This window comes from Jaculus jaculus, chromosome 1, assembly GCF_020740685.1.
Source record: "Jaculus jaculus isolate mJacJac1 chromosome 1, mJacJac1.mat.Y.cur, whole genome shotgun sequence".
NCBI classification, from domain to species: domain Eukaryota; kingdom Metazoa; phylum Chordata; class Mammalia; order Rodentia; family Dipodidae; genus Jaculus; species Jaculus jaculus.
The window spans coordinates 156,146,576-156,174,544 of record NC_059102.1 but is presented as its reverse complement, the minus strand read 5'-3'; the positions used below and the strand labels follow the sequence as shown (position 1 = coordinate 156,174,544).

The window sequence follows — 27,969 nt, the reverse complement described above, 5'->3', positions numbered from 1 at the left end:
CAAGCGTTTCCCGGGGCTTCCCGGAGCGTGAGTCACCGCGGGCAGGGCTGGCTGCGAAGCATTCCTCCGCGCGGCCGGCGCCCGGGCGGGGTGGGGACCCACAAGTCACCCCACCGGACCGGCAGCTGGGACCCGGGGCAGGAGAGGGGCGGGCCGCAGAAACCCTGGAGAGGCGCTTAGGGTAGCCAAGGCTGGGAGGCGGCGGGCTGCCCGGGGCCGCCGGCAGGGGGCAGGGCCGGCGGGTGGGCGAGTGGGGGCGTGTCTCTACATGGGGGGCGTGTCCGGACCCTGGGGCGGAGTCCATATAAGGGTACACCGGGTGCCGGATCGCGCAGAGTGCTTGTGGCCGCCGCCCGACAGTTTGCGGGCCATGAAGACCCCGGGTGAGGTGCTGCGCGAAGGCGAGCTGGAGAAGCGCAGCGACAGCCTGTTCCAACTGTGGAAGAAGAAGCGCGGCGTGCTCACCCCCGACCGCCTGAGACTCTTCCCCGCCGGGCCCGGCGCGCGCGCCAAGGAGCTGCGCTTCCACTCCATCCTCAAGGTGGACTGCGTGGAGCGCACGGGCAAGTACGTGTACTTCACCATCGTCACCACTGATCGCAAGGAGATCGACTTCCGCTGCGCGGGCGAGAGCTGCTGGAACGCGGCCATCACGCTGGCCCTCATCGACTTTCAGAATCGGCGCGCGCTGGAGGACTTCCGCAGCCGCCAGGAGCGCGCTGCGCCCACCGCACAGCCCGAGTCCCGGGCGGCCCGCGCGCCCTGAGCCCGCGTCGCGGTGAGTGCTCCCTGCGCTCCGGGGGAGACTTTCGGACACCGTGGGATGGGGAAGAGGTAGGGAGTGGAGGAGGTCCTGCCGGCTTGGAGACGCTTTGGAGCGGGGACTTTGTGGGGGCCGCGTAATCGTGGTTCTGCCTGTGTGGCGCGCGGCAGGGGTCGTCCCTTGCCTGCCCCACTCGGAAACCCACAGGCTGCGCCCCGGGCCAGCTCTATCTAGCACTGCACCTGACTCAGTCGTTTTCCCCACAGAGCCACATACTGGACCAGTCGGGCCGGACCGGCTACATGGGCCGCGTCAGGCAGCAGCCCAAGGGGTGTCCAGGACAGCGGGAGCCCGGGAGGGCGATCACACGCTGACCACGCGCCGACCAAGTGGCCGCTTCGAGTCCCCACCGAGGAGGATCTTTCCCGTGGGTGTGGAACCTCGCCCCGCTGTGCGGGCGCGTTAACTTATTGAACTATCTATGTATTTATTTTGATGGTTATTTGTCCGTCAACCGTTCTGTCTTAATATTTTGTTTTTACATCACGATGCATTCCAAATAAATGACTTGACCTGGTCTCTTTTCTACCAGCCTGTGGCCAGTAAGCTTTCTTCTGGGAGGGTGAGAGAGAAAGGAGCTTGCACCCCAGGCGTCACTGCACCTGGGCTGTTAGCAAAGGCTACAAACGCCTTTGAATGAATGTAGTCATCTGCTGGGCTGGGTCCACAGCCTCCCCAGGCCAGGAAGTGCCCTAGGTGTGGCCTGGCAACTTTTTGTTCCTGGGTGTGACCTGGAGAGGACAAGGCTGGTGGCCATGCTTGCTCAGAGTTCACTCACTCACTAGCACGCCGAGGCCATCAACTGCCCAGCACCTGAGCAGCCGCTGTGCCCCCTTCCACCCACACACCACCTGTCCAACAGCTGACCGGAAGGCCCTCTGGCTGTCTGCCCCAGTGTGCTCCTCTTGACGGCCCCCTCCCTACTGGGCAACAGTGGTGCCTGAATCTAGCTTCTAACCTTCCTGGCTGGTGCCTAGGCACAAGGCTGTCAGGAAGGACACTGTGCTCTAATGAATGGGAGGCCCTGCCTGGGCCACCTCCAGTGGTGGGGAGGTGAGGCCCAGGGGTATGCCCTTGGAGTGAGATGCTTCAGAACCCTCCTGACACACCTGCCAGGCATCAGATCTGCCTCCCTCCCTGGATGTGTCCTTTAAGGGGTGGGTTAACCAGGTGGCAGGGTATGCGAGGTGTGTCCCTTCCCACAAGGTCTTGTTGGTTAGCAAGCCCAGGAAGGCAGAGTGACAGGGTTCCCATTCTCCACCCAGGGAGTTGCTTTCCTTCCCAGGCCTCTCTGGCTATGTGGGTGGAGGAGTCATGGATCAAACTGGGGACCTGGTATCCCCACCTACCCTCTCCCCTGGGGCCAAGGACATCATGGGCCTTCCCGGTTAGGGAAGGGCCTGCCCCTTTGCTGGGTGACCTGCTGGGCCACAGAGAAATCCTTCTTGTGGGACAGAATATGCTCCCCAATACTTATCCGTGAAAGTCCCTGAGCAAATGGGGGAGAAGGCTTAAAGAGCTGAAATGACTAGCAGGGAGACTACCTTTCACTGCCTGGGTTCCTCTCCCCCTGCCCTGCCCACTCTGGACACTGGGATTCTGACATCTGAACCCTCTATAAGTTTTAATAGCTTCTTTCAAAGAAACCTGCAGCCATAGGCTGCTTGGTCTTAGAAAGATTATCGGCTCCCTGTCACCAGGGAGGGCCGTAGGCAAAAGAGTCAGGCCAACATTCCTGGTGCAGCTTTGCAGCTGGGGGATTTGAGGTTTACATACTGGTCTCCCCCAAGCCTTGCATCCCTATCTTTTATACTAACCTGCTTCTGCTCCCAGGAAGATGACGCTGGATGGGGGCGGGGGGTGTGTGTGTTGGGGGGTGGCAGTCGCTGAGCCAAGACCTTACTGTTTCTAGGGCAGGCCCTCTTCCCAGAAGCACTCCAGTCTGGCTCCATCCCTCACACCCAAGTCTGCAACCCACAGACCTAGGCAGAGTGTACAACTCTGGAGGAAGAGATTCCCCAGGGAGTTTATTGCATGTCTGTGTAGGGTAGTGGTCACCGGGCTTTGTCCTCCTTCTGGTACATTCGCTTTCTCCAGAGGACCAGGAGGACAAGCAAGTTCACAGCCAGCTGCACATGGCCGAAGATGGGGACACCAAAGCTGCGGTACAGGAGGCCACCCAGTGTGGGCCCCAGGGTGCGGGTCAGCGGCTGCACAGAAGCCGAGAGGCCCAGCATGGTTCCTGGGAAGAGGCAGAAGAGCAGTCAGGTCCTGGGCTACCTACTGCCCGGCCACAGCCCAGCCTTGAGTTCCTCCTGACCGTCCCCATCCTGTGGCTCAGTCTGTACCCTTTCACTGATGGCTTGACACACTTCTCAGAGCTTCTGACCATCTTCCCCAACACTGCTCTTCATTCATCTCCAGGGCCCCCCATTAAGTATGCAGCTCCCTGCACCCACACATCTGCTTCCCTGGATGTGGGTGGGACTGAGTTTCTTCCTTACTCCAGAAATTTCCCAGGGAAGGGAGGAGCCTGGGAAAGAGGCCACAGGTCATGGACAGGCCACTCCCTCTCAGACCTGCCAGGGGAGATATCATCAGTAGGGGCTGAGCTCCACCCAGGACATCCGGGGCGCTGGCTCTCATGCTTTCTCCCAGGGCCCGAGGCCCTACACATGCAAGGCTGGAGTTGTCTAGCATAGCCCACTGGTGACTGGTGTGGCCAGGGTGGGCCTGGCTGAGGAGGGTCATCTAAGCCACTGTAGGACCCTGGGGCCGGGGTTCTGGGTAGGCATGACACCCCTAGTGTTACCCCACAGCCCCTCCCCTGCCATCTTCCTGGAGACCCAATGGACCTCAGAAGGGAAGGGCTTCAGGGTACCTTAAAAAAAAAGAAAGAAAGAAAGAAAGCCAGGTGTGGTGGCGCACGCCTTTAATCCCCGCACTTGGGAGGCAGAGGTAGGAGGATCGCCATGAGTTCAAGGCCACCCCGAGACTACATAGTAAATTCCAGGTCAGCCTGGGCTACAGTGAGACTCTACCTCGAAAAACAAACAAACAAACAAACAAACAAAAAAAGACAAGCCCCCTTCCCTGACTCAAGAAGCACCATTTGTCCTTGCCTGATGTGAGCCCACATCTTCCTGCATCTGGTCAGTTGTCCCAGTGTGGATATACTGCATATGATCATGGCTAACACTGTCACATTGAGGACAGTACTCTCTAAGCCAGAGGCCGCTGCCCAGCCCAGGTCTCCAGATGCGATATACTCCGCTTTATGCCCAGGCCTCGGAGGTGGCCAAGTTCTGCTCCCCACTGCTCAGGCCTCTGAGCTTGGCACTGACAAAAGCCGGTGAGGACCTGCCCACGCTCAGAGTCTGCCGTGGGGAAACTCCGGTTCCGCCTCTCCCACTGCCCACGCGCCTGCAGACAGCAACAGACACAGGGCAATTACTGCTTCCTCTGAGGCTGCCTTTCCCAGGCAGCCCAGGCCCTGCTCTTTCGAGCCTCCGAGAGGCGGTGTGGCTGGCATGACGTGGTCCTGGTGGTTTGGCCTGCTCCTCCCTCACAGCTCTACCCTCTTCTCCCAGGCCTTAGTACTCTGCTACGTCTCCAGCAAGGCCTCCTGGCCTATTCTCTGGAGATCTGCCATCCCAACACAGAGTGGCAAGCCTTACAGGCTGAGCCCTTGCCCTCCCCCATCTGCCTAACCCAGGATGAAGAGCTGGCCCAACCCTTGAGCTGGCGGGCCCTGCTGCTGGGGAAGCCAGGAAGAACCCTCAAGTCCTTGAACTTTGACCTGCCCACAGAAGCCCGGCGGACCAGCCAGCACATCTACCCCATGCCGGGGACAGAGTGAAGAGAAGTACTGGGCACCTTTGGGAACCATGCGTTCCAGTCTGGAGGAGGGTACTTTCCAACAAAGTTGGGTCCAGAGTGGGGGGCTGGGACTTGGACCAGCTACCAGAAAAGACCTTGACTTCCCTAGTTGTGTGGATTCATTCCTTCCTCCACACAAGAAACCCTGAAGAACTACGGTGTTCCCATATATTAATGCTACTCACACGTTTGGTTTCAGAACCTTCTCTTTTCAGAGGGCAGTGACCTTGGGATGACTCAGAAGGCACCATGAGAAGAAGTGACAGAGGAGTGCTCAGCACTGCAATATCTCTATCACACCTTCCAAGGATCAGGGTCCATTGTGGAAGAGGTGGTGGAAAGAATGTAAGAATGTAAGAGCCAAAGGAAGGGTAGGACTCCTTACAACGTGCTCCCCCCCAGACACAAAATGGCCTGGATATCCATGACCTCACCGTGCCTGACACTACCTACTCAAGACCATCATAAGAGGAAGAAAAGATCATGACATCAAAATAAAAGAGAGATTGAGAGGGGGAGGGAATATGATGGAGAGTGGAGTTTTAAAGGGGAAAGTGGGGAGAGGGAGGGAATTACCATGGGATATTGTTTACAATCATGGAAGTTGTCAATAATAATAAAAAAAAGAACTGTAGTGTTGCCCTTCCCCACTGATGCCATCACCATTCCTTCAGACAGCCACTGTCTTCCTAGGGGTCCTCTTCAGGGGCCCTACAGGTCCACTTCTTTGCTGAGCTGGCTCCTGCCTTGACAAAGCCACCTATCCTTCCTCCTCTTAGTGAAACCCTGCACGTGTGTGTCAGAAACAAGCCACATGCCTCCTTTAGGAAGCTACCGCCTGGGCCCCCACCTGGCTCTGGACTGGTCAGCAGGGCCTGGTGCACAGTTGGAAGTGGACAGGATCACCACTGGCTACTTCTTGCTGCCTACCATCCCCACCCATCTTGGGCCCCAAGCCACTGGGAGGAGCACTGCCTCTCAAGGCCCTGGGGTGCAGCTCACCTGTATCTGAGGCGGACACAGCCTTGGTTAGCATACTGTCGGTGACCACATTGAGGGTGCAGAGACTGAATACCAAACCGGGCATCAGGAGGCAGAAGTGGAAGACGTTGGACATCAGTGCCTGGTGGGGCAACAGGTGGGGATGTGCTGAGCAGAAATCGTGAAGGGCCAGGTCAGGAGAGGGGGAAGGCACCCTGAGGTTCTAACCCTTTCCTCTCTTCCACGGATGGCCTAGATGGTGAAAGAGGGGCTGGGGCGATGTGGCCTGAGGCATGCCAGGGGCTCAGAGACACACAGGGGGCAGGGTAGAGATGGTCTTAGATGTGGAGCTTTGCAGAGCAGCCTGGCGGTGTGTGTGTGGGTGGGGGGCACGTTCTCACCATGGCCAGTCCCACCACAGCAAAGACAAGCACGCTGGCCCGCAGCAGGGCTTCTTCCGAGAAATATCTGCTCAGCCTTCCGATGACCAGGCCCTGGATCACCTAGACAGGATGACAGAGGGGAGGGGACAGGGTCTACATCATGGCCTGCCCTTTCAAGAGGGAGGGGCCTCTGGACTGGGAGCTGGGAACTCCTGCTCCACAGAGGCAGCCCCTCACCATCTGTAGGAACTCCCAGAGTAGGGGATGTAACTAGGGTAGAAGGCTGAACCCTGTGGTTTCCCAGGAGGGACCAAGGTCCCTGGGGCAATGACACCCCTTCACGCAGGGGAAAGGAGAACCCACACCAGGGACACCAGAGACATGACTCAGCAGGCCAGGCAGGCTGGGGTGAGGCGCCTATCTGGTCATTCAGATAGGCAGCAAATGCCTGTCTCCACCCGGAAGGAAGTGGCTGGGGCCAAAGGCCACTGGTGAGGAGGAGGAACTGGGGGGCGGATGGGGTCAGTGCGGGCTCCTGGGGGGGAGGGGCGGGCCCAGGCTTGCAGAATCCCAGCGTTCTCCCCACTTCTGCCTGGCAGAACCTGGCTGCTTCTACGCAAACTTCCAGTATCTCATAAAAGTAATCCTCCGCTGACGGGCCTGATCTTCGATTTCTACCACCAGGGCACGCTGAAATCCCGGCGCAAGCACTCAGACCCACACCCTCACCCACTGCCCACCTTGCGGTCACTGTCCCGACTGACAAGCTTCGCGCTGTGTGCCTTACTGTTATCGGCTAAAACTGCGGTTAGCCAACAGCCAGGAGGGTCACTTTCCCTCACCCTTCCCACCCGTCCCTCCCCTCCCTAACCAAAGCGACCCTGCTTCTGTCTCCATGGAGCGCAAGGTCTCTCTTCCTCTGTTCAAACCTCTCCCATCTCCGAGGAGAGCAGCGGACAGACCACCTTCCCCCATAAAAGTCTGCCCAAGCCTGTTCTCGTCCCCTCAGGGTCTTTGCACTTGCAGCTATCTCCCTGCCCTGCCCCGTCCCACACCAACAGCTCCCTGCTTTCCAGGCTGCTTGATGGAGAGCCAGCTCTCCCCACCCACTGACTTCAGGGCCTTTCACAGGGGCTCTTCCCCTGCACTGGACAAAGTCTCGCCTGGTACCCCAGGAGCTCTACACTGCCCCCACCCTGGCACCTTCTGAATCACACCTAGGTGGCAGGGCCACAGTGTGGGTCTCTCTTTTTGTTTGTTCTCCAGGGTCTCATTTTAGCCCAGGCTGACCTGGAGTGCTTTCTGTAGTCTTAGGCTGGCCTTGGACTTACGAGCAATTGTTCTACCTCTGCCACCCGAGTGCTGGTATTAAAGGTGTGTGCCACCCCACCCTGCCTGGCTCTTTTTTTTTTTTTTTTTTTTTGAGGTAGGGTCTCATTCTAGCCCAGGCTGACCAATCAGTTTGTATTCTCAGGGTGACCCTGAACTCATGGTGATCCTCCTACCTCTGCCTCCCAAGTGCTGGGATTAAAGGCATGCGCCACCACGCCCTGCTCTTTTTGGTTTTAGTATTTTTTTTAAAAAAAATTATTTATTTGAGACAGACAGAAAGAGAGAGAGAGGGAAAGAGAGAATGGGCACACCAGAGCCTCTCGCCACTGCAAACAAACTTCAGACACATGTACTCCCTTGTGCATCTGGCTTACATGGGTACTAGAGACTTAAACCTGGGTCCTTAGGTTTCACAGGCAAGCGCCTTAACTGCCAAGCCATCTCTCCAGCCCATGGAGTGCTCTCCTGGGAGCTCTTTAAGGGAATAGTTCTGCAAATCTGCGGGAACCGTGACCTCTGCTCTCCTCTTTTAAGCCCATCTGGGTGCCACGCCCCGGCTCCCCGCCCCCACCCTCTGCAAGCTGCAGCAGCTCCTGGGATGCGCAGGAAGGGGTCTGTGGGGAAGATGCGGACATGGAGGAGCAGCTAGGGGCATACGGTTGGGGCAGCACCTTTGGGGGACTCTTAGTGACCATCTCCACCCAGATGGAGTCCAGAGATGCTTGACCTTCAGCTCTGCTCTACGCCCAGGGGCACCGTGCTGCCTACCTCTGGCTGGACTTGAATCCTAAGGCTTTGCTCCTCTGGGTGCTCTTTCATCCCCTGGTAACTCCACCTGCCTTGAACTCAGCTATGTAGCCAAGGGTGACCTTGAACTTCTGATCCTCCAGCCTACATTTCCTTTGTGCTGGGATCACAGGCATGTGCCACCACACACTATTTATGCAGTGCTAGGAATCAGATAGATCCAGGACTTTATACAAGCTAGGCAGGCACTCTGCCAACTGAGCCACATGCCCACCAAACCACCCGTGCAGGATGAGGCTCTACCAGTCATACGTCAGCACTGTGGTTGGTTTTGTTTATCTCTTTTGTCCCCAGCAGTGTGGCCCCTTCCAGCCAGAGTGGAGCAAAGCAGAGGGGCTTCCTCATCCCTGCTGGTGGGGTGGGGTGACCAGCCCCTCGCTGGAGCAGCTATTTTATTACCAGGGTCTAGGTCAGTCCTGGGCTCGGAGGCATGGGGAGCAGATGGCTCAGAGGTGCCCGGAATGCCATGCACTTCCGGAGAGGTCCGAGCCCCTCCCCAGTTAGTCCCAGAATAGCCCCTCCTGTGCGCCGGCTGTCAGGGGTGACACGTCACCACCTGTCTCTGCCACCCTGGCGTCTGGTCAGATGGCAGGAGGAGCTGGGGTGGAGGCAGCTGACTTGGACAGTGCTGGCCCGGGGCCAAAAGCCAAGGGGCCCTAGAGGGCTGGCTGAGAAGATTCTCGCCCACGTTACCTCAAACTGTTCCAAGGGCACCCCTGACCTCAAGCAACCAGAGGGTCCCGGAACCCTGAGTACAAGGACACATGTCACAGTTGTGGTGACTTGCTCTTAAAGAGCTCCCAGGGTGCTCAGGATTTTGCTATATTGGCTCATGGCATTCCCCCCACAAGCCCTATGGGGCATGCACCATGGTTAGCCTCATTTGACCGTAAAGGAAGTAGAGAGGGTGTGGTGGCTTGATTCAGGTGTCCCCCATAAACTTAGGTGTTCTGAATGCTAGCTTCCCGGCTGATGGAGATTTGGGAATTAATGCCTCCTGGAGGCGGTGTATTGTTGGGGGCAGGCTTATGGGTGTTATAGCTAGTTTCCCCATGCCACTTTTTGGCACACTCTCCTGTTGCTATTGTCCTTCTTATGTTGGCCAGGGGGTGATGTCCACCCTCTGCTCATGCCATCATTTCCCCCTGCCGTCATGGAGCTTCTCCTCGAGTCTGTAAGCCAAAATAAACCTTTTTTTTTCCCACAAGCTGCTCTTAGTCGGGTGATTTCTACCAGCAATATGAACCTGCCTGCAATAGAGGGGGAGTTTGGGAACTTACTGCTGTCACCCAGATGTGAGGATGGCTCAGGACACTGACCCCAGCCAGAGTCCATCTCATCACAACACACCCACCTCTGAGGTCATTTCCTCTAGGCCCTGACCACTGCCCAGCATCCAGATATGCACCAAGTGTGACAGGGGACCATGCTGCACTGTGGTACAGGAGGCCAAGGGGCTCAGCAGCCTCCTGGGTGAGACTCCCTGGGCACCAGCTCCCTCTCGGCAGATGGCTGGGCACCTGCCTGAAGCGATGCCATGGGGGAGGTCCTGGAGATCAGCCACATAGAGGCAGCAAGGGCACCCCACCATCTGCCCACCCTGCGTGCAGGTCCCACTCACCATCTGGAGGACCCCAAAGAAGGACATGAGATAGCCGGCCTGGGCAGCCTCCAGCTGGAAGAAGTCCATGGAGATGATGGAGAACATGACCAGGAAGAGCCCTGCGTAGACAAGGCTGGTCAGCTGCTCCTCCCAGCCCCACCACGACGCCTGCATCCCTCCTACATCCTGGGCAGGGGGACTTCACTTCCAGGAAGGACATCCCGGGCCTGGCCAGTAACTGGTTCAGAAGGGTCTGAGATTCTACCAGACTGCTGGTACTCAAAGAGTCTCCTCTGGTGGTGGCTTGCCAAGAGGTGAGCCACAAGATACCAGGACAGGAACCTAGGCTGTCATGGGTCTCTGATGGGAGCTCACAGACAGGCCATTTAAGGACCCAGGCAGGGGCCTGGGGGTAGCTCAGTGGTAGAGCACTTGCCTACCAAACAAAACGAGAGGATCCAGATGTCACTACAGCATACCCAGAGCCGGGTATACTGGAGGAGGGCATTGTGTCCCTTCACTACGTGGCCAAAACAAATGACCCTGCAGTAGCTGGTTGCTTTTCAGACCTATAGTGTCTTGGGAAGCTGGGCTGAGGTGGTAAGACTCGAGTGTCACCAAAAGTTGATAGATTTCGAGTAAGGCTGGTGACCCACTGGGTCATGAAATGGGAAGACCAAAGGATAACAGGCGAGACAGGGTGACCCCTTCCTCCTCCTGCTGTGCTTGCAAACTAGTATACCTGTACCTGCTGCAAGGAGAGGTATGCTGGGATGCTGTACAGATGAGGCTGGGCAAGAGGGATCCAAAAGTATGGGTAGAGGAAAGAGGGGGGCCCCCAATCTAGATGTCTGCCCCCAGAGCTGGGACTTTTGGCCTCTCTAGGTCTGGGATATGGATGAAGGGACACTGGGACTCACCAGTGGGGAAGCCAGAGATCACCTTGACTAGGAACACAGGCAGGACTCCAGGTAGCAACAACAGGCGGCTGATGGCTTTCAGGTCAAACACACTGGTCTTGGCTGCACCTAGCCACCCAGGGACATGGGTCAGAACACTGTCTGAGGGACCCTAGCAGCCAACCTTCTCTCCCAGGCCCTACCATTGCCTTTCTCTGGCTCATTCTGTCACAGCCTCCTGTCCCCGCGTTGCCCCCAGGGAGCTCTTTATCTCAGTCATGGAGGCAAGAGATCCTGTCACGTACCCCAGGAGACCCCTTTGGAGAGCCAACCTGAACCATAATCTGCCCTCACCTTGGGCTCCCCGGCTCTGGTCAGGGCTCACTGGACTGCACCCTTACATGGCCCTGGACACTTGAAGACTCAGAACCTTCTGAGTCTCGACCCTGTCCCATGTCTCCTGGGTCTTCCTTTGGCTTCTCCGAACTTCCCTCCTGGGCCTTGGCCTGTTTGACCCCCATGCTGTGTTCAGCTCTGCTCCTAAGGACTCCGCAGCGGGAGGGGCTCAAGGGGGGGAAAGGGAAGAAGAGCACCAGGACCTCTCTATGTCCCCCAAACCCCTTGACAAATGTATCAGGGCACCCAGCAGGTTGCCAGGCTCAAGTGAGTTGGCCGCTGGGGCGGGCAGAGCTGGTGGGCTTACCTGGTGGGGGTGCCTGGGCAGTGACGCCGGTCTGCTTTGTGCTGCTAGGGATGCAGGTAAAGCTGAGGATGGCTCCTAGGAGGTTGGCCACAAGAGCCACAATGGCTGGACACTGGATCCTGAGGGCATAGCCTGGGTTACGCAAGGAGTGGTCGCAGGACAGCCCCCCACCTTCCCCTTCAGTACCACTAGGGTCTTATCTGCTGAGGACACTCAGTCCTCACCGCCCAGAACCCCAGGGCACATTTATTAGATGACCCAAGAGCTCCACCTCAGCACACAGACCTCGCAGCCTCTGATGGGGAGTGGCAGAGCCAGTAGATGAGCCCAAAAGGGCAGCTGAGCTGGAGAAGGGTGGTCCTGCACAGGACACAGTCATGTCCCAGGCTATCCAGGGGTCAGAGAGGCCCCAAAGGACAAAGTCTGTGTGTGTGTCTCTGGAGAAAGTTTCAGGGACCTAGGGACAGGTGTAGCATCCCCTCACCAATCATGACAGGTTGGGCACTTGACAGTCTCTCAAAAAATAAAAAAATAAAAATCACCTCTTACACACATCTTTAATCCCAGCACTTGGAAGGCAGAGGTAGGAGGATCATTTTGAGTTTGAAACACCTAGTGAATTCCAGGTCAGCCTGGGCTAGAGCGAGACCCTGCTTTGAAAAACCAAAGTTACATACACACACACACACACACACACACACACACACACACACACACACATTCTCTCTCTTCTGACAAAAGACTCCTTCCCACTTCCTAGAGGGCAGGGCATGATGCTGGGACTTTGGTTTGGTGAAACAGGTCTCAAAGGCCCTGCTATAACCTGCATGTTCCTTTCCTGCCTGTACTTCTGAGAAGCTGTGTCCCACCACAAGCCATCAGAGAGCCCTCAACCCCGCCTGTCTCCCTGGGGGACATGGGTAAGTTGGAGGCTGGTCCTTCTGGCCTTATTCTATCGTCCAAGATTCCCCATCCCCTCCTCTGAGGAAAGGACTTCTCACTGAGCCAGGCCTGAGGACCACAGGCTAGAACATGTGTGGTGGTTTGATTCAGGTGTCTCCCATAAACTTAGGTGTTTTGAATGCTAGGTTCCCAGCTGATGGAAGTTTGGGAATTAAGGAGGCAATGTTATTGTTGGGAGTGGGCTTATGAGTGTTATAGCCAGTGTCCCCTTGCCACTGTTTGGCACACTCTCCTGTTGCTGTTGTCCACCTTATGTTGGTCAGCGGATGATGTCCACCCTCTGCTCCTGCCATCGTTTTCCCTGCTATCATGGAGCTTCCCTCTTCAGCCTGTAAGCCAAAATAAACCTCTTTCCCCCCAGCTCCCACAAGCTGCACTTGGTTGGGTGATTTCTACCAGCCATTCAAACCTGACTGTAACATCATGCTTTCTCTTGCAGCTCAGCAAACTTCGAAACATCCTTCAAGGGCCCTTCTCCCTGAGACCCTGGCTCCCCTCCCTAGGCAGCACCCAGTCCTTTGGAACCCTGGTCCACCCTACCAGATGGTTAATGTGTGGTCCTGTGAGCAGGTGGGTCTGGGCTGGACCCTGCACTGGAGGCCTCGTAGGTGGTCATATGGACAGCCAACGTCTTGTCCCTGACCTCACCAGTGTTCACATCGGCCACGCTCAGGGCCTCAGGGCAGATCCGCTTGAGGGTCATGGTCCTAGGAGAGCCCCTGAGGGCCCAAACAAGAGTAGCCCACATTGCCTGGGCATCTCTCCACTGCACACACAAGTGCATGTCCATGCCTACATGCACACATAGGCATTTGAACACAGACAGGTACATATATTGCAAACATGTGTATGCACAAACACACAAACCTGTGTGTACATCCACAGGCACCTTCATCAGAGCTCTGGCAGATATGGCAAGAAGGGACTAGGGGGGAATAAAAGGGACTAGGGAAGCTAGCAAGACCACTGACACAGAGGCCTCAGCAGCCCTCATTCTTGTCAGCGTGGAGGCCATACATAAGCCCCAAGCCCCTGCTGCTCCCACGCCCCCCAGTGGCAACTCTGCCCCCATGCCCATTGCCAGGCTGCTGGGCATCTATCTCTAGTTGTCACAGTTCTTGCAATGGGCCCTTTTTCCAGTGTTAGGGAGGCTGGTGGGGGGGGGGGCAGGCACTGGACCCCAGAGTGAGGCACCTTCGGGCCCCAGCAGACCAGCAGGAAGTGATGGTGACGTAAGGAGGGGCGCCCTGCCCTGCGGCTGCCCTCAGAGAGAAGAGGCTTTCTTCTGCTCTCTAGCCTCTGAGGCCTGAACGTCATTGTGCCAGGCAGGGACAAACCTTGCTTTCTTTGTCAGACGCTCCGGAAGCACGCAAGAGCAGAGGAGGCCACTCAGAAAGCTATTTTGGGAAACTGGTGACAAGTGAGGGTGGGTGGCAGGGCGCCAGACCCCTTCTTGGTTCCTGTCCGTCCGATGACTAGAGGCCAGCAAATTAGAGGCCAGTGCTGGTAGCCCTGGCTGAGGGACTCTGGGAGGGCCCTGGGAGGAACCAGAGCCCACAGCTCCTCCAAAGCCCAAGCGGTCCACTGCTGGCGACGCCGGACTCCACTGTCCGTCCCTCTCAGAGCTCCTCACAAAAAAAGTGAACTACAAACGGAACTGGGCAAGACAGCTTTCCCCTTGCCGCTGTGCTTTTCCTGCACTGTGCACAGCTTTTCCCGGTGCCTCTCCGGACAGCGTGGTGTTCCCTAAAGCCCAGTAAAGAGTCAGTCAGTGAACGTCAGCGTGTGATGCAATGAGGCCACTTTGGGCCCTTCCCCGGGGACGCAGCCAGGTGCAGGCCAGCACTGAATGGGCATATCTGGCTCCTCGTGGCTCTTTTCATTCCTCGGGTTCATTTATTTTTATTTTTATTTTTTTTGGTTTTTCAAGGTAGAGTCTCACTCTAGCTCAGGCTGACCTGGAATTCACTATGTAGTCTCAGGGTGGCTTCGAACTCACAATGATCCTCCTACCTCTGCCTCCCGAGTGCTGGAATTAAAGCAGTGCATCACCATGCCCGGCTTATTTATTTATTAGAGACAGTGGTGGGGGGAGGGAGATAATGGGCACACCAGGGCCTCTAGCTATTGCAAATGAGCTCCAGGCACATGCGCCACCATGTGCATCTGGCTTACGGGGGACCTGGAGAATCGAACCTGGGTCCTTAGGCTTCTCAGGCATGCGCCTTAATCATAAAGCCATCTCTCCAGCCCTTATTCATCTCTCCAGCCTTCCTTTCATACCTTTTAAAGTTAGTCAAGACTTTGCAGGCAGTGGCAGCTCTGTCTGTCTTCTGCACCTCCACCTTATTTCTGGCCTATGGATGGATAGGTCCATGGTGGTGGCCATTCTAATCCCAGCCTCTTGTGGGTGGGCAGGGTCTTCTGGGGGCCTGTGCCTTGCTAGCTGGCTGAGGCTGGGCTGGTTGTCACTGGCATGGGTGAGGGTGTCTCCTCCAGCTGTAACCCTGGGCCACCTGCTCTCAGGCCTGTCTCCTCACCAGCTCTGCCCTCCTGGTATGCCCTAGTCCCAGCCCTGTGGACTCTGAACCCTCAGTTCTAAGGAAGCAGTGCCGTCTGGCTGAGCACCACCATGGCCTCACTCACAGGGACAGCCAGGCAGTCTGCCCTGCTTGCCAACCACTGCCTCATGTCCCAGATCATGATAGCTGTGGCTTATTTCTGCATAGCTGGGGCCTCTTGCTTGGCCTTCAGCGTTGAACTTGGAGGTCTTAAGCCCCACAGGTGTTCTGGTACCCATAGTCTGCTGCATGTGTGTGTTCTGTGCATGTGGGTGAGGGTGTCCAGGCATATATGGGCATGTATGTGCGGAAACCAGAGGGCAGCCTGGTATGTGATCCTCGGGTTCATCATCTACCCTTTGTGAGACAAGGTCTCTTGTTGGTCTGGAGCTCATCAATTAGGCTAGACTGACTGGTCAGTGAGCCCCAGAGATCTTCCTGTCTCTACCTCCCCACCCCTGGGACTACAGGTGTGCACTGCCGTGCCTGACACTTTTGTGAGTCATGGGGGTAGAGCTGATGCTCTCATGACTGCAAGGCGAGCACTTTACATACGGAGCCCTCTCTCCAATCCTCCATTCATGAAAGGAGTTGACCCTTTCAGGTCACCCTGACCCCTTCCCAGGCCTGGTGTCACAGGCTCAGCTGCCTGTAGGACCCACCACACATCTGTTCCCAAAGGCCCACTCCCCAACAGCAGGGACCTTACTGTCTGTCAGGGTCTCAGTGGCCCTATGGGTCTTGCGCCTGGTGCTGGCCTCTCAGATACCGAGGCAAATACAATGTCCTTACAACCCCCACCTCCCCTCTGCACCTAGCCCCTGCCTCCCTGGCTCTGGTCACCCTCATCCCTTTCATCTTCTCAAGTGACCAGGACACCCTGTCCAGAGGCCCCTCTTTGTCCGGCTCCAGGCTATGGTCCTCCATGGGTTTAGGCTGGAGGCGGGCATCCAGGAGTTTCCACAGGCTCCTACCCCAGGCTGTGAGGTGCTGGGGCCCACAGCCATGAGTCACAGAGCCGCCCCCATCCACTGGTGTATGCTAAGCAGCCCTGGGCTCAAGCCCTGCTCTGGAGCCTATTATCCTGGCCCTGAGCTCAAGACTGGACCAAACCAGTTACACTAGTACCCGCCCCTGCAGGCAGGCCTGGGTGCCAAGTCCATTTCCTCTTCCTACCTACTGCCTGGGGCAGCAGGGATGGGCATGGGTAGAGAGGCAGTGGCCAGGGAGAGCTCATCAGACCTTGGTTTCCATAGAAGAAAATGAGAGGAGGACTGGGTATGGCTCTTGCTGGGGGCTATGCCAGGGCAGAACAGGCTTGGGAGCGGGAGCTCCCCACTACCTGAGGGAGAAGGAAGCTGGGTTCTGGTCCTGGAGCTGCCTCCCCTGGCCTCCATGGTGAAGGGGGACGGGATCTGAAATGGGGCAAACACCCAGGACTTGTTACTGTTATGCTAAGAATATGGGGGACAAGGGCTGGAGAGTTGGCTTCATGATTAAGGCACTTGCCTATGAATCCTGAGGACCCAGGTTCAATTCCCCAAGACCCACATAAGCCAGATGCAAGTGGTGGCGCATACATCTGGAGTTCGTTTGCAGTGGCTAGATGCCCTGGTGCGCCCATTCTCTTTCTCTATCTCTCGCTTTTGAATAAAGAAATAGGGCTGGGGAGATGTCTTAGCAGTTAAGGCACATGCCTGTGAAGCCTAAGGACTCAGGTTCAATTCTCCAGGTCCCATGGAAGCCAGATGCACAATGGTGGCACATGCATCTGGACTTTGTTTGCAGTGGCTAGAGGCCCTGGAGTGCCTGTTTTCTCTCTTACTCTCTCTGTCTCCACTAAATAAAAATAAAATCTTAAAAAAAATAAATAAAATATCTAACAAAAAAGAGTGTTGGAGGGATGGCTTAGTGGTTGAGGCACTTGCCTGCCATATTTAAGGACCTAGGTTTGATTCCCCAGTACCCACGTAAGCCAGGTGCAGAAGGTGGCGCATGCATCTGGAGTTTATTTACACTGGCTAGAGCCCCTGGCATGCCGATTTTCTCTCTCTCTCTGAAGATAAAAAATAAATAACAATAAAGAATATGGGGGACAAGCACGTGGCCATAGCTGTTTGAACCCTGGTGAGCTGCACGGCTCAAGGTGCCGCTGGTCCCATCCGGGTGGGACACAGACAGATCCCTGAGCCACAGGGTGACCCAGGAAGGCTTTCGTGTGGCCCTCCCACCACTCTAGCTAGTTAGCTACAAGGGCTAGAGGACAGCTTTGGCTGGGCAGGCCTTCCAGTACCTGTGTCTTACATGGGAAGACTTGGAAGGGTTCCCCACTCCAACTGTGCATAGTCCAGTCCCCAGCCCTGGATCATGGGGAACTAATGGAATGCTCTGGAAGGTGTCTAGGAGGAAGTCATCTTGGGGGCTGGGACGAGAGGGCAGAGGGGAGCGAGCGTTGTCTTCTGGACCAGCCGGTGGGGTGCTGCACAGGCAAGTGAGGACAGAGGGGTTTTATGGGGCCAGGTGGGCGAGGTGGCTGGCAAGAGTGAGTGTGAGTCAGAGACTACAGGGTCACGGGTGTGCAGCACCTGTGAGTGTCACACACCTCTCTGCAGCATTGATGAGCCAAGGAGGACCCATGGGCCAATGTCACCTGCGCTGTAACAGAATGTACCCCTGCTCCTGGCAGCAGGTGGGTGGGTCTTGGGTGACCCTGCCTGTTTGGTGGGGTATCCTGTGGATGGGGCAGCATCCTGGGAAGACCCTCGACTTACCATAGCTGTTATTCCACTCACAACCCAGCTCCCACCTCCAGGGCCGTTTCAGCGAGCTCTCCTCAGCTCCCAAGCAGGGCCCTTCCCCTTGGTGCCTGTGCCCTGAACGAAGGCCACCCAGACTTCAGCCTGCCAGCCCTTGCCCACCCCTCCATTCTCTCTTTTTCCCCTTGGCCCCATCCGTGAGTCCACTGGGACAAATTCTTGGCTCCTGCTGGGCCTAGGTCCCCTGTCCTCCACAAGTCCCACACCCTAACTTACTTCCTTGCATCGTGACCACGGAGAGCTGCGCACGGGCTCATGGGCACCCAGGAGGGCACAGCCCCTCCTCTCCTCCCCTGCAGTCGCTCATCCAGCCACCTGCTCCCCAAGCCCCAGGCCCAGCCGTTCCCATAGGGCCTCTGGCTGCTCCACTCCCCGGGGACCGGCCTGAGCTGGGGGCGGCACATCAGCGCTGTGATTTGAATTCACAGCTGCCTCCCATGCACAGGCACAAAGAAGCCAGAGTCTGCCCGCTTCCTCCTCCACAGGCACCCCAGGTTTGGTCACTGTCCTCACGCTCCTGGGTAGTGCAGGGCAGTCCCCTCCCCATCTCCCTGTGCAGTGCTTACCCTGCCTTCTTGGCTCGGTGGCCTGACTCTCACTCCCGTCTCTGTCCCCGCCAATCACTTTGCCTCATTTCCTTAGACCTAGCTAGGGCCTTGACACCTAGTATTTCTTTGCCTCTCCGTCACCTGCCTTAGGTCTCTGCTCAAATGTCACCTGTCCCTGGTGGTCATCTATCTATTCCCCACCTCTATCCCATCATGGTTTATTCCTTTTCATGCTGTACAGGGTCTTGGGACTTGGCCTGTCTCGTTCCCCACTGTGCCCTAGAATCTAGGATCCCAGGGCTTGCAAGATGTTTCAGTGGATTAAAGCGCTCACTGCTCAAGTTGGACTGTCCCAAGTTTGACCCCCAAGCCCCGTGTAAAAAGCTGCAGGCTGCCCCAGTGAGCGCAGCCGAGAAGCGCAGAGTGGAAAATTCAGAGTGAGCCGCCCTGCTCCGGAAAATGAGGTGGGAGGTGGGAGGGCGAGGACCACCCCCGAAGTTGTCCTCTGACCCCCCACATGTGTGCCCGCACACAGATGAACATGCACGTGCACAAATAATTTTTTAAAAGTAAACGAAGTAGAGCAGCAGAGGTTCCACAAACACCAGTGAGTAGACAGACTCAGGCTCTCACGCAACTACTGGAGGATGTGCAGGATCCTGGCACGCCTGGCTGGAACCGACTCTGAGTGGGTGCAGGAGTTTCAGGGTAAGGAGCCAGGGGAGAAGGTTGCATGGGGGAAATGGGATGCCCCCTGCACGTCCAGGTGTGCAGGGTCCAAGATTAAGATCTCCCAAGAGGCTCCTAGAGGTGCTGAGAACCCCTCCCCACCTCATCCTACTGCAGGGGTCAGGCTGGAGACCCCGCAGGAAGGAATGCATTATAGAAACCATGTGGTGGTGGTGGTGGTGGTGGTGGTGGTGTGTGTTGGGGGAGGGGGCGCCGGTGGGAATCTTCCAGGGAAATCCAGGGACTGAGTCAGCAGGAAGGAAGGTCTTGGGAAGAGCCCTGGTGCAGGGAGTTGGGGGAACCAGCAGAGACCTTTTGTGAACTCTAACTTCCGCACAAGACTGTAAGCCATTATCGAGACTCAATTCCAAAGCCGGGTGTGGTGGCTCACGCCTTTAACCCCAGCACTCGGGAGGCAGAGGTAGGAGGATTGCCGTGAGTTCAAGGCCACCCTGAGACTCCATAGTGAATTCCAGGTCAGCCTGGGCTAGAGTGAGACCCTACCTCAAAAAACCAAAAAAAAAAAAAAAAAAAGACTCAATTCCAGAGGCGAGGAAACTGAGGCACATCACAGACTGCCAGCGGACCTAAGGATTCCCCTTCTTATGACTTACAGGGCCCTCACCTGGTCCTGTCCTCCCTAGAGACCACCGCAGTGGCAAGAGACAGGCCGCAGTGGCAAGTTCCTAACAGTGAGAATGAGTGTCGGGGAGCCTTCCTCGTGAATCCCCCCTGCACAGTTCTCCGGCCCTGGAGGCCTGCAAAAAGCTGGCTAGCCAGGGAGTCCAGCGCGGAAAGGCGGCTCCAGAGCAGGACAACCGCGCCCCCTGGTGGCCGCCGCGTGGAAAGCGGCTCCAGAGCGGAACAACCGCGCCCCCTCGTGGCCGCCGCGTCCCAGTACACCGCGCCCATCTACTAGCGCGCCCACGGGGAAACCAAGTCTCAGGGAGGCGGCGGGGACGGAGCCCTGCTTCCTCCCGAGTGCCAAGCGGAGCAGAGTCCACCCAGCCGCGGCCGTCCTGGCCAGTACCCGTCCCGCCTCGCTCAGCCAGGACCCCGGGGCCCTGACCACTCACCCGCACGCGGTACTCAGTGTCCCGCCGAGCAGGGAGCCGAGGATGACGCCGATGCCAAAGCAGAGACCGAGCCGGCCCAGAGCTGCGGGCCGCTCCGCAGGCTCCGTCAGGTCGGTGATGATCATCTGGGCGCCTGGGGTGGGACCAGTTGACTGGAGAGCGGACCCAGACCCGCGTCACGCCCCTAAAGCCCTCCATCGAGATCACAGCTCTACCCATCACCACCAGACCACGTCCCCACATTCCTGCCACCAGACCCCGCCCCCATATTCCCACCACCAGACCACGCCCCACAGACCCACTACCAGACCTGCCCCACATTCCCACCACCAGACCACGCCCCACAGACCCACTACCAGACCACGCCCCCACACTCCCACCACCAGACCCCGCCCCCACACTCCCACCACCAGACCCCGCCCCCACAGACCCACCACCAGACCACGCCCCACAGACCCACCACCAGACCACGCCCCACATTCCCACCACCAGACCACGCCCCCACATTCCCACCACCAGACCACGCCCCCACATTCCCACCACCAGACCACGCCCCCACACTCCCACCACCAGACCACGCCCCACATTCCCACCACCAGACCACGCCCCACAGACCCACTACCAGACCTGCCCCACATTCCCACCACCAGACCACGCCTCCACACTTTCACCACCAGGCCACGCCCACATCCCTGCCACCAGACCACGCCCCCACAGATCCACCACCCGGCCACGCCCACATACACAGCATCAGACCACGCCCCACATTCCCACCACCAGACAGACCACAGCCCACGGACCCGCCACCAGACCACGCCCACATGCACACCACCAGACCACATCCCCCAAACCCCTCCAAACCACTCCCCCACAATCCTTCACCCATCCAATACCCCCACAGGCCTTTCACCCGCTCCACACCCTCATGCCCTCTCCACTCCATCAGCTAGCCCTGGGCCACGCCCATAGACATAATCAGCCTTCTACTCTGGCCGCTCCCCCCACCCTCCCCCCACCCATACCCCCAGGGTCCTTTCCCCCACTTCACGCCCCCACCTCTACACTCCATCTTCTAGCCCCGGCCACGCCCCCACGCCCGTCTGCCCAGGTCATCACTTTCTGACCTCTTCCTCCTACCCCCCCTCCTGTCCCTCACCTGCATTCTTGCTCTCATCCCCTCCACCCATGTCCACCACCAGCCCCTGTTCCCAGGCCCCACCCCGCTGGCCTTGCCGGGGGTCCCTTACCTGGCAGTGTGTGCATTAGCACCGCCGGCAGGCGCGAGGCGAAGAGCAAGAAGACGCCGGGCAGGGACGGGCTGCAGGCGGCCGCTAGGAGCAGGTAGATCGTGGAGGCCGCCATGAAAGACAGCGAGAGCGCTGCCCGCGCCCCGCGCTGGTCTGCGAACCTGGGGCCGTGCGGGCGACTCAGCAGCCGGCCGCCGGCTGCCCAGGTCCTTCTCTATCCCCACCCCCAGGCCGCTGCCCACGCGGAGTTGATGCGAGGCTGGGGTGCTGGTGAAGGGCTGTACAGGATGAGCTTCCCACTTCTGGGGCCTCAGTTTCCCCATTCCCTCCTGTCCCCGGAATGGGCTTTGTAACAATTGGGTGGAGTTCTGCATGGGTGGAGGCATGAGGGCCTTCACCAGGAAAGTTATCATCTATCCTTGAGGCCACCAGCCAAAGGGAGGGGTGTCACTGATGGACAGTGAGGACACTTGGGGACCTACCAGGGACCAGCCCTCTTCTGCATCAGCTTTTCCATAGAGCCAGAGCATGATTACCCGTTGTGGGCCTGGTGTGAGCTAAGGCGCCCTGGCAGGACCAGTTCGCTGCCTCTGAGGAGCAGGCCTAGACATAAAGGACCAAGGGCCCTGCTCTCCCTTAACCGTACCTGCCGAACACAGGCCCGCCCAGCAGCTGAAGCATCCCGAAGATCGTTTGTAGGTAGCCAAAGGCGACAGAATCCAGGCCCAGTGTCCGGGAGAGATACTGAAACACATTTAGGGGCCCACTTGAAGGGTCGAGTCTGGGGGCCACGGATGGATGGAGACGGGTCTGCTCCACTCCCAAAGAGCGCGTTGCTGGGATCCTGCTGCTGCCGAGGCAGGAGCTTGTAGGACCTCTGGCTAAGGACTGCGCCTCCCTCCACCTCAGTCCTCCTTCCACCCCTCCTGAGTAGACCACTCACGAGAGTGGCACCTCCCTCCTCTGTAACCCTGTGTTCTGCCCCCCCCCATGCCAGCCTTTAACCGTCTCACTTAGCTGCCAGCTCCTCTGGGTCTCCCTGGCACCTCCCTCCTCTAGGAAGAGCCCACAGTGACCACCTCCACTCCAACTCTTTAATTTTATTTATTCATTTGTTTATTTATTTGGGGGGGGGTGGGCACAACAGGGCTTCCAGCCACTGCAAATGAACTCCAGATTCATGTGCCACCTTGTGCATCTGGCTTACATGGGTCCTGGGGAATTGAACCTGAGTCCTTTGGCTTTGCAGGCAAGCGCTTTAACCACTAAGCCATCTCTCCAATCCAACATTGCCATTTTAGTAAATTCTTGACTCCAAAAGTTGGGCTGGAGAGATGGCTTAGCGGTTAAGCGCTTGCCTGTGAAGCCTAAGGACCCCGGTTCAAGGCTCGGTTCCCCAGGTCCCACGTTAGCCAGATGCACAAGGGGGCGCACGCGTCTGGAGTTCGTTTACAGTGGCTGGAAGCCCTGGCGCGCCCATTCTCTCTCTCTCCCTCTATCTGTCTTTCTCCCTGTGTCTGTCACTCTCAAATAAATAAATAAATAAATAAATAAATAAATAAATAAACAAAAAATAAAAATAAAATAAAAAAAAATAAAAAAAAAAGTGCCATGTGCTTTCACTGTACTCTGACCCTCTAGACCATTTCCTCCCTCCCTCCCTCCCTCCCTTCTTTCTCTCTCTCTCTCCCTTTCTTTCTCTCTCTCTCTCCCTTTCTTTCTCTCTCTCTTTCTTCCTTTCTTTCCTCCTCCTTCTCTTCCTCCTTCTTCTTGCTGTAAACAATGACCATCACCTAACACGCTGTCAGCTAACAACTCTGAGAGTGGCTTGTTTCATCCCCTGTGCCCTGTTGTACTCTATTCCAGGGTCTGCTCACAGGGCTCAACGTGGATTGGCTGGTCAGCCACAGCCCCTCATGGTGGGAGCTGCTCCATGCCCCTGCGGGCTGTTCTGAGGTGACACATGCACTCTCCCTTTCACAGCCCTTCAAGAGAGGACTGGGCTTGGCCTTTTATGAGTAGTAAAGGTAAGCACCCGGCCAAGCTCCTATACTCCAGGAACAGCACCTGGAGTGGTGACTGGATCCTCCGTGGGAGGCAGAGCTGGGCTTGGGAGAGGTGCTGGTGGGCGGGGTCCTGGCCTGGGAGCTCCTACCACACCTGGAATGGTAACAAAGACCAGTGCTGCTCCTGACTCACATCCTCAGGCCAAGGGCAGGGACGGCTCTGCCTGGCTGTCCAGGGCAGGCTTCAGTGGCCCCAACTCAGCCTGAGTTTCTTGGTTGTGTCTGACTTTGTTTCCAAGTGTCCCTGAGCCTTGGTGAGCAGTGATCTGGATTCGATGAAATTTTGTGGGCCCAGGCACCTCCGTTCTGCCCATTTGGCCTGTTGATCATACTGGAGCCAGCTCCGTGGGGCCAACTTCAGCCCAGGACTGCAGCTAGGATGGGTCTTAAGAACCTGCCTCTAGGGGAGACTGTTTAAAGGTGGCCTGTGGGCCCATGTCACAGTCCCTCTAGACTAGACAGAAACGCAGGGGAAAGGACAACTCTGGCTTGACCCAAATTCTTTGGGGGGGCTGCTCACCCCGGGAGTTGCGGGCCAGCCCCACAGAGGCTAGTTGAGTGATTAATGGACGGTGAGAAGTAGGAGGGAGCAGAGGAGTTGGGTGCACACCCTGCAGCCTACAGGGTCTACTTTCCATGGCTCCGAGGCAGGCAGCATTCAGGGAGCCTCCGGGCTCAAGTCCTTGCCCTCACATTCTGCCAGAAGGGGGACACATGGACTGGGGTGTCAGTTGTGAACACAAGAAAAGCGAAGGGACAGCCAGCAGGAAAGAGGCAGATGGAGAAGTGACACTAAAGTCCCCACCAGAGGAGGGAAGACAAGGCCTCTGGGGGGGGGCTGACCTGCAGCGGGATGGAAACTGAGCAGGTGGCAGGCAACGGTTCCCCTACTGGGAAGCCAGAGCAACGGAGTGGGGGTGTTCACACACAGGGGAACACGCTGGCCCGGGGGATTTGTACGGGTCCTTTCACTTACCCAGTGGGAGGGCTCCTGGCATTGGCACGTCTGCTCTCCCTGCTCCCTACCACCACCCAGATGGCCAGCAGGGCTCAGAGCGGGCCCCTGGTGTAGGCTGGCTCGTACTCACTGGCAGGATGGAGAACTGCATGAAGAGGCAGGTGAGCTCCAGAGTGGTCAGGACATAGGTGAGCGCCACGACCCCGGGCCGGCCCAGAGCACCCATGATGCCAAGGGACTGTCCGGGCATCTCAGGCAGGTGCTGTCAGGGACCCCGGGATGGATCTGTGCGGGAGCTGCTCAAACCTTGGAGCCTGCAAGGGGCAAAGGTCCTGTTGATTCTGCTAGGACGCTGACTCACCAGGCTAGTGGTGGCACAGTCCCGTAGGAGAGGGGACCGGAGAGTGGCACACTGCAGAACCACCAAGATCTCTGGCAACCTTGCCCCTTTCCCCCCAACATCCCTGGCTTGGGGCACATCTGCCACAGGAGAGCAGAGGCACAGGAGCACCCCACCAGGCAGTGTGGCCCTGTGGGCCAGCTCAGTACCCCCGGGTGCCCTACGCAAGAAGGTCCCATGACCCATGTCTAGCGGGAGAAGCGGGCTGCAAGGGGTTGCTGACTGCTGAAATGTGTCTTGGGTGGACGTGGGGCAGGCCACTATAAAGGGGTTCCTGCAGTGGGGCTGGGGGGGGACAAGACGCCCAGCCTATCAGACTTCCCCCACTCGGGGCAGCTCAGCCTCAGCCGCGGCAGGCTGCTGTCCCCTTCCCTTGCCTCCCCCTAGCCACTCGTGGGAACCGGATTTCACACTGAGCCCTGACACTGGACACCTGCCTCTACCGTTGGGGCCCCAGGGTCCCGGGGCGGGGCGGGGCGGGGCGCCAGCGCAGAGGGCGGGATGGTGCTGTGCTACCTAACTCGGGGAGCCTCACTGCCGGAGCAGGGGCTCTCAAGCACCTCACTGCGCAGAAAACTACGTGGGCAGGGGCCCTCGGGGCTCAGGGTCCGCCCCTTTGGGGTGAGCTTCAGGTACCTGGCGAGCTTGGGGTGCACTTCTGGTACGTCAGCCCTCCCGAGGGCTTCGTGACACCTGCCCTTCCGGGGTGACCGGGAATGGCCCCTCCCTCCCTCCCGGCCCCGCCCCTCCCTCCCGGCCCCGCCCCTCCCTCTCTCCCTTCCTCCCGGGCCAGGCCCCACCCACCCGGGAGGGGACTGTAGCTGGGCGCGCCCACGCCGCGCTCATTGGCTGATCCAGACACGCCCCCTCCCCCGGCGCCGCCCTCCCTTCGGGCGATCCACGTGCTAGCTGTGCGGTGGTGCGCCCCCTTCGGTCCTGCCTTAGGCCCTGGGTCACGGGTGGCTGGAACGTTGACACCCCGCAAGCAACAAGGGCTGTCCATTAGGGCTGGGAGGATAAATACATGGGGGAGGGACAGGGAGACCCAGGCGCAGCCGGGCACCCCAAAGAGGTAGACGTAGGGGGAGAGATAGGAGGGCCCGAGGGTCAGCACCGAGCCCCAGGGGCTGGACAGCGACATAAGGGCATTTGTGGGAACAGATCGTGGCCACCGGGTTCCTCCACGGACCAGTTGGCTGCTGGGAGCTGTGTAGGTGGTCTTTCCTCATGTCCCCCTGCATGCCTTGTCCCCACATCCCTTGATGGGGCAGAGCTGCGAAGGTGTTCCTGGCCTCACGTCACCCTCTGGTGGAACCCGAGGGAACACGCAGCCTGGGACTCCTTTGGCCTGAGCCCAGCACCATCAGTCTGGTCCAGATAGTGCACGGTTGCTAGGGAACCAGATGGTCCTTCAGGATGCCTGCCCTACCCTACTGCCCTATAGCCTTGGCAATGGCCAGGCCACAGGGCCAATGTCAGAACCAGCCTCCCCTCTATCTTGTGTTCACCCCAGCTCAGCAAAGCAGAAATGGATGGCACTGTGGTCAGATGGGGTGGACATAGGCCACTTTGGGGGTGACCAGTGAGAACAGGCCACAAAACTGGCAGTCAGAGCCGAGCTACGGAAGTAGGAAGGAAATGGGTCACACCCACAGCTCTGTTCCCAGTTGCTTGTGTCTGGGGAAGATGCCTGTGTAAACACTGGGCATGAAATGTGCTCCAGGTCTGCGGAGTGCAGGCCCAGATTCTATGCCAAGTTCAGCTTCGAAAACCCACCATGGGCTCCAAGGGGATGGAAGGAGAGGGCCCAGCCAGGGCTTCCTGGCAGGACTTGAGGAAGACTAGCCTGGGAAAGAGAGGGGCTGGGGGACAGGAATCTCAGGGTGCCTTGTGTTTAAGACTCCCGGGAGATTTGGAGCCCAAATGGTTTTAGACATTATGGGTATAGGGTGAGGGATGGTCTCTAGGATCTGCCCATCAGGCTGGCTCCCTGGTTGGGCTGGTTTCTTCCCACTGGGCAGGTGACACCATCACCAACTCCCAGGGGCTCAAGGCGCAATTAAGAGGGTGAAGAGCAGGAAGTTTGGGGTGCGTAGCTAAAGCTCTGAAGCTTATGGTGGGCAAGGAGGGGCTGGTTACTCACCCATCAACAGCCCGCTGTGGGGTAGGTGATCCTAGCTTGTGTGCTTGTCCTAAACAAGCTCAGGAGGGGCGGACACTTCCTGGTTGCAAGGGAGTGTGGGGAAATTGACCTTTGAGCTGGAAAAAGAAAAAGGATCAAGGGAACTCTTGAATCAGATTCCTTCCTTGACAGGAAGCAGCCATGACTGGGTGCCAGCGCTCACTCAGTCAATCAAACATCCTACACTGTACAGGGAGAGATGCGGCCACAGTTCTGCCCCAGAAACCCTTCCAGGAAGCGGCAGGAACAGAATTCCAGGCGGTAACAGTGAGGCAGGGACTTAGAGGTGAGCCTAGGAAACAGAGGACACCTGCTGGAATTGGGCTGCGAGGTGTGCCATGGAGCGAGAGGCAGAAACAGAGTGGCAGGGTCAGCAGGTTGGTGGCCAAAGAACATGTCCTAAGACCTCACAGCCAGCCCAGGAGAGCTGTTCACATACACGGCTGACAAAGCCTAATGTTGTGCCTGAAGCAGGAGCCTCTCCCAGCCCCACAGTCACTAAGCACTACTGTGTGCAAGCTCCGTGGTCTTCTGCAGGCTGCCTATGGTGCCCGTGATGGGGGAGGCAGGTGACACCTCACTTGGAACGCCTCGAAAGCCAACTCACTGGAAGGGTTTTTGTCCCAGGAGGGAGTGGAGCAATGATGTAATGGTTGGTGAGAGAGAAGCAGTAAAAGAGAACACATGTATACAAGTTTTAAGTTTTGCCCGGATTGGTGGCGCATGCCTTTAATCCCAGCACTCGGGAGACAGAGGTAGGAGGATCGTTGTCAGTTTGAGGCCGCCCTGAGACTACATAGTGAATTCCAGGTCAGCCTGGGCTATAGCAAGACCCTACCTCTAAAAAAAACTAAAAAAAGGGGAGGGTTCAGGGGCTGGAGAGATTGCTCAGTGGTTAAGGCAGTTGCCTGCAAAGCTAAGGACTGGAGTTCCATTCCCTAGTACCCATGTAAAATCAGATGCACAAGGTGGCACATGTGTCTGGAGTTTGTCTGCAGTGGCTAGAGGCCCTG

At 57.7% G+C, this 27,969-nt stretch overlaps 2 protein-coding genes across 4 annotated transcripts; one reads left to right on the top strand and one right to left on the bottom strand.

The window, feature by feature from the left end:
• The first annotated feature begins 341 nt into the window (after positions 1–341).
• On the top strand, positions 342–1,354 carry Phlda2 (pleckstrin homology like domain family A member 2). Its single transcript, XM_004654227.2, has 2 exons — positions 342–778; positions 1,030–1,354. The coding sequence occupies exon 1, from the start codon at positions 371–373 to the stop codon at positions 764–766; it is 396 nt and encodes a 131-aa protein (XP_004654284.1). The 5' UTR covers positions 342–370; the 3' UTR covers positions 767–778; positions 1,030–1,354.
• Positions 1,355–2,812: 1,458 nt separating this feature from the next.
• Positions 2,813–27,005, bottom strand: Slc22a18 (solute carrier family 22 member 18). 3 transcript variants are annotated; one of them, XM_045131566.1, is made up of 11 exons: positions 26,918–27,005; positions 24,505–24,688; positions 21,997–22,094; positions 21,351–21,511; positions 20,104–20,236; positions 11,411–11,529; positions 10,729–10,836; positions 9,827–9,927; positions 6,085–6,186; positions 5,705–5,825; positions 2,813–3,065 (listed from the first exon to the last, which is right to left on the bottom strand). In XM_045131566.1, exons 2-11 carry the CDS (start codon positions 24,622–24,624, stop codon positions 2,878–2,880), a joined length of 1,251 nt encoding a protein of 416 aa, XP_044987501.1. In that variant the 5' UTR covers positions 24,625–24,688; positions 26,918–27,005; the 3' UTR covers positions 2,813–2,877. The 3 variants fall into 3 exon arrangements, with proteins under 3 accessions (XP_044987501.1, XP_004654283.2, XP_044987505.1); XM_004654226.3 differs by lacking the exon at positions 26,918–27,005 and adding an exon at positions 25,411–25,506; XM_045131570.1 differs by lacking the exons at positions 2,813–3,065; positions 26,918–27,005 and adding exons at positions 3,862–4,246; positions 25,411–25,506.
• Positions 27,006–27,969: the final 964 nt, after the last annotated feature.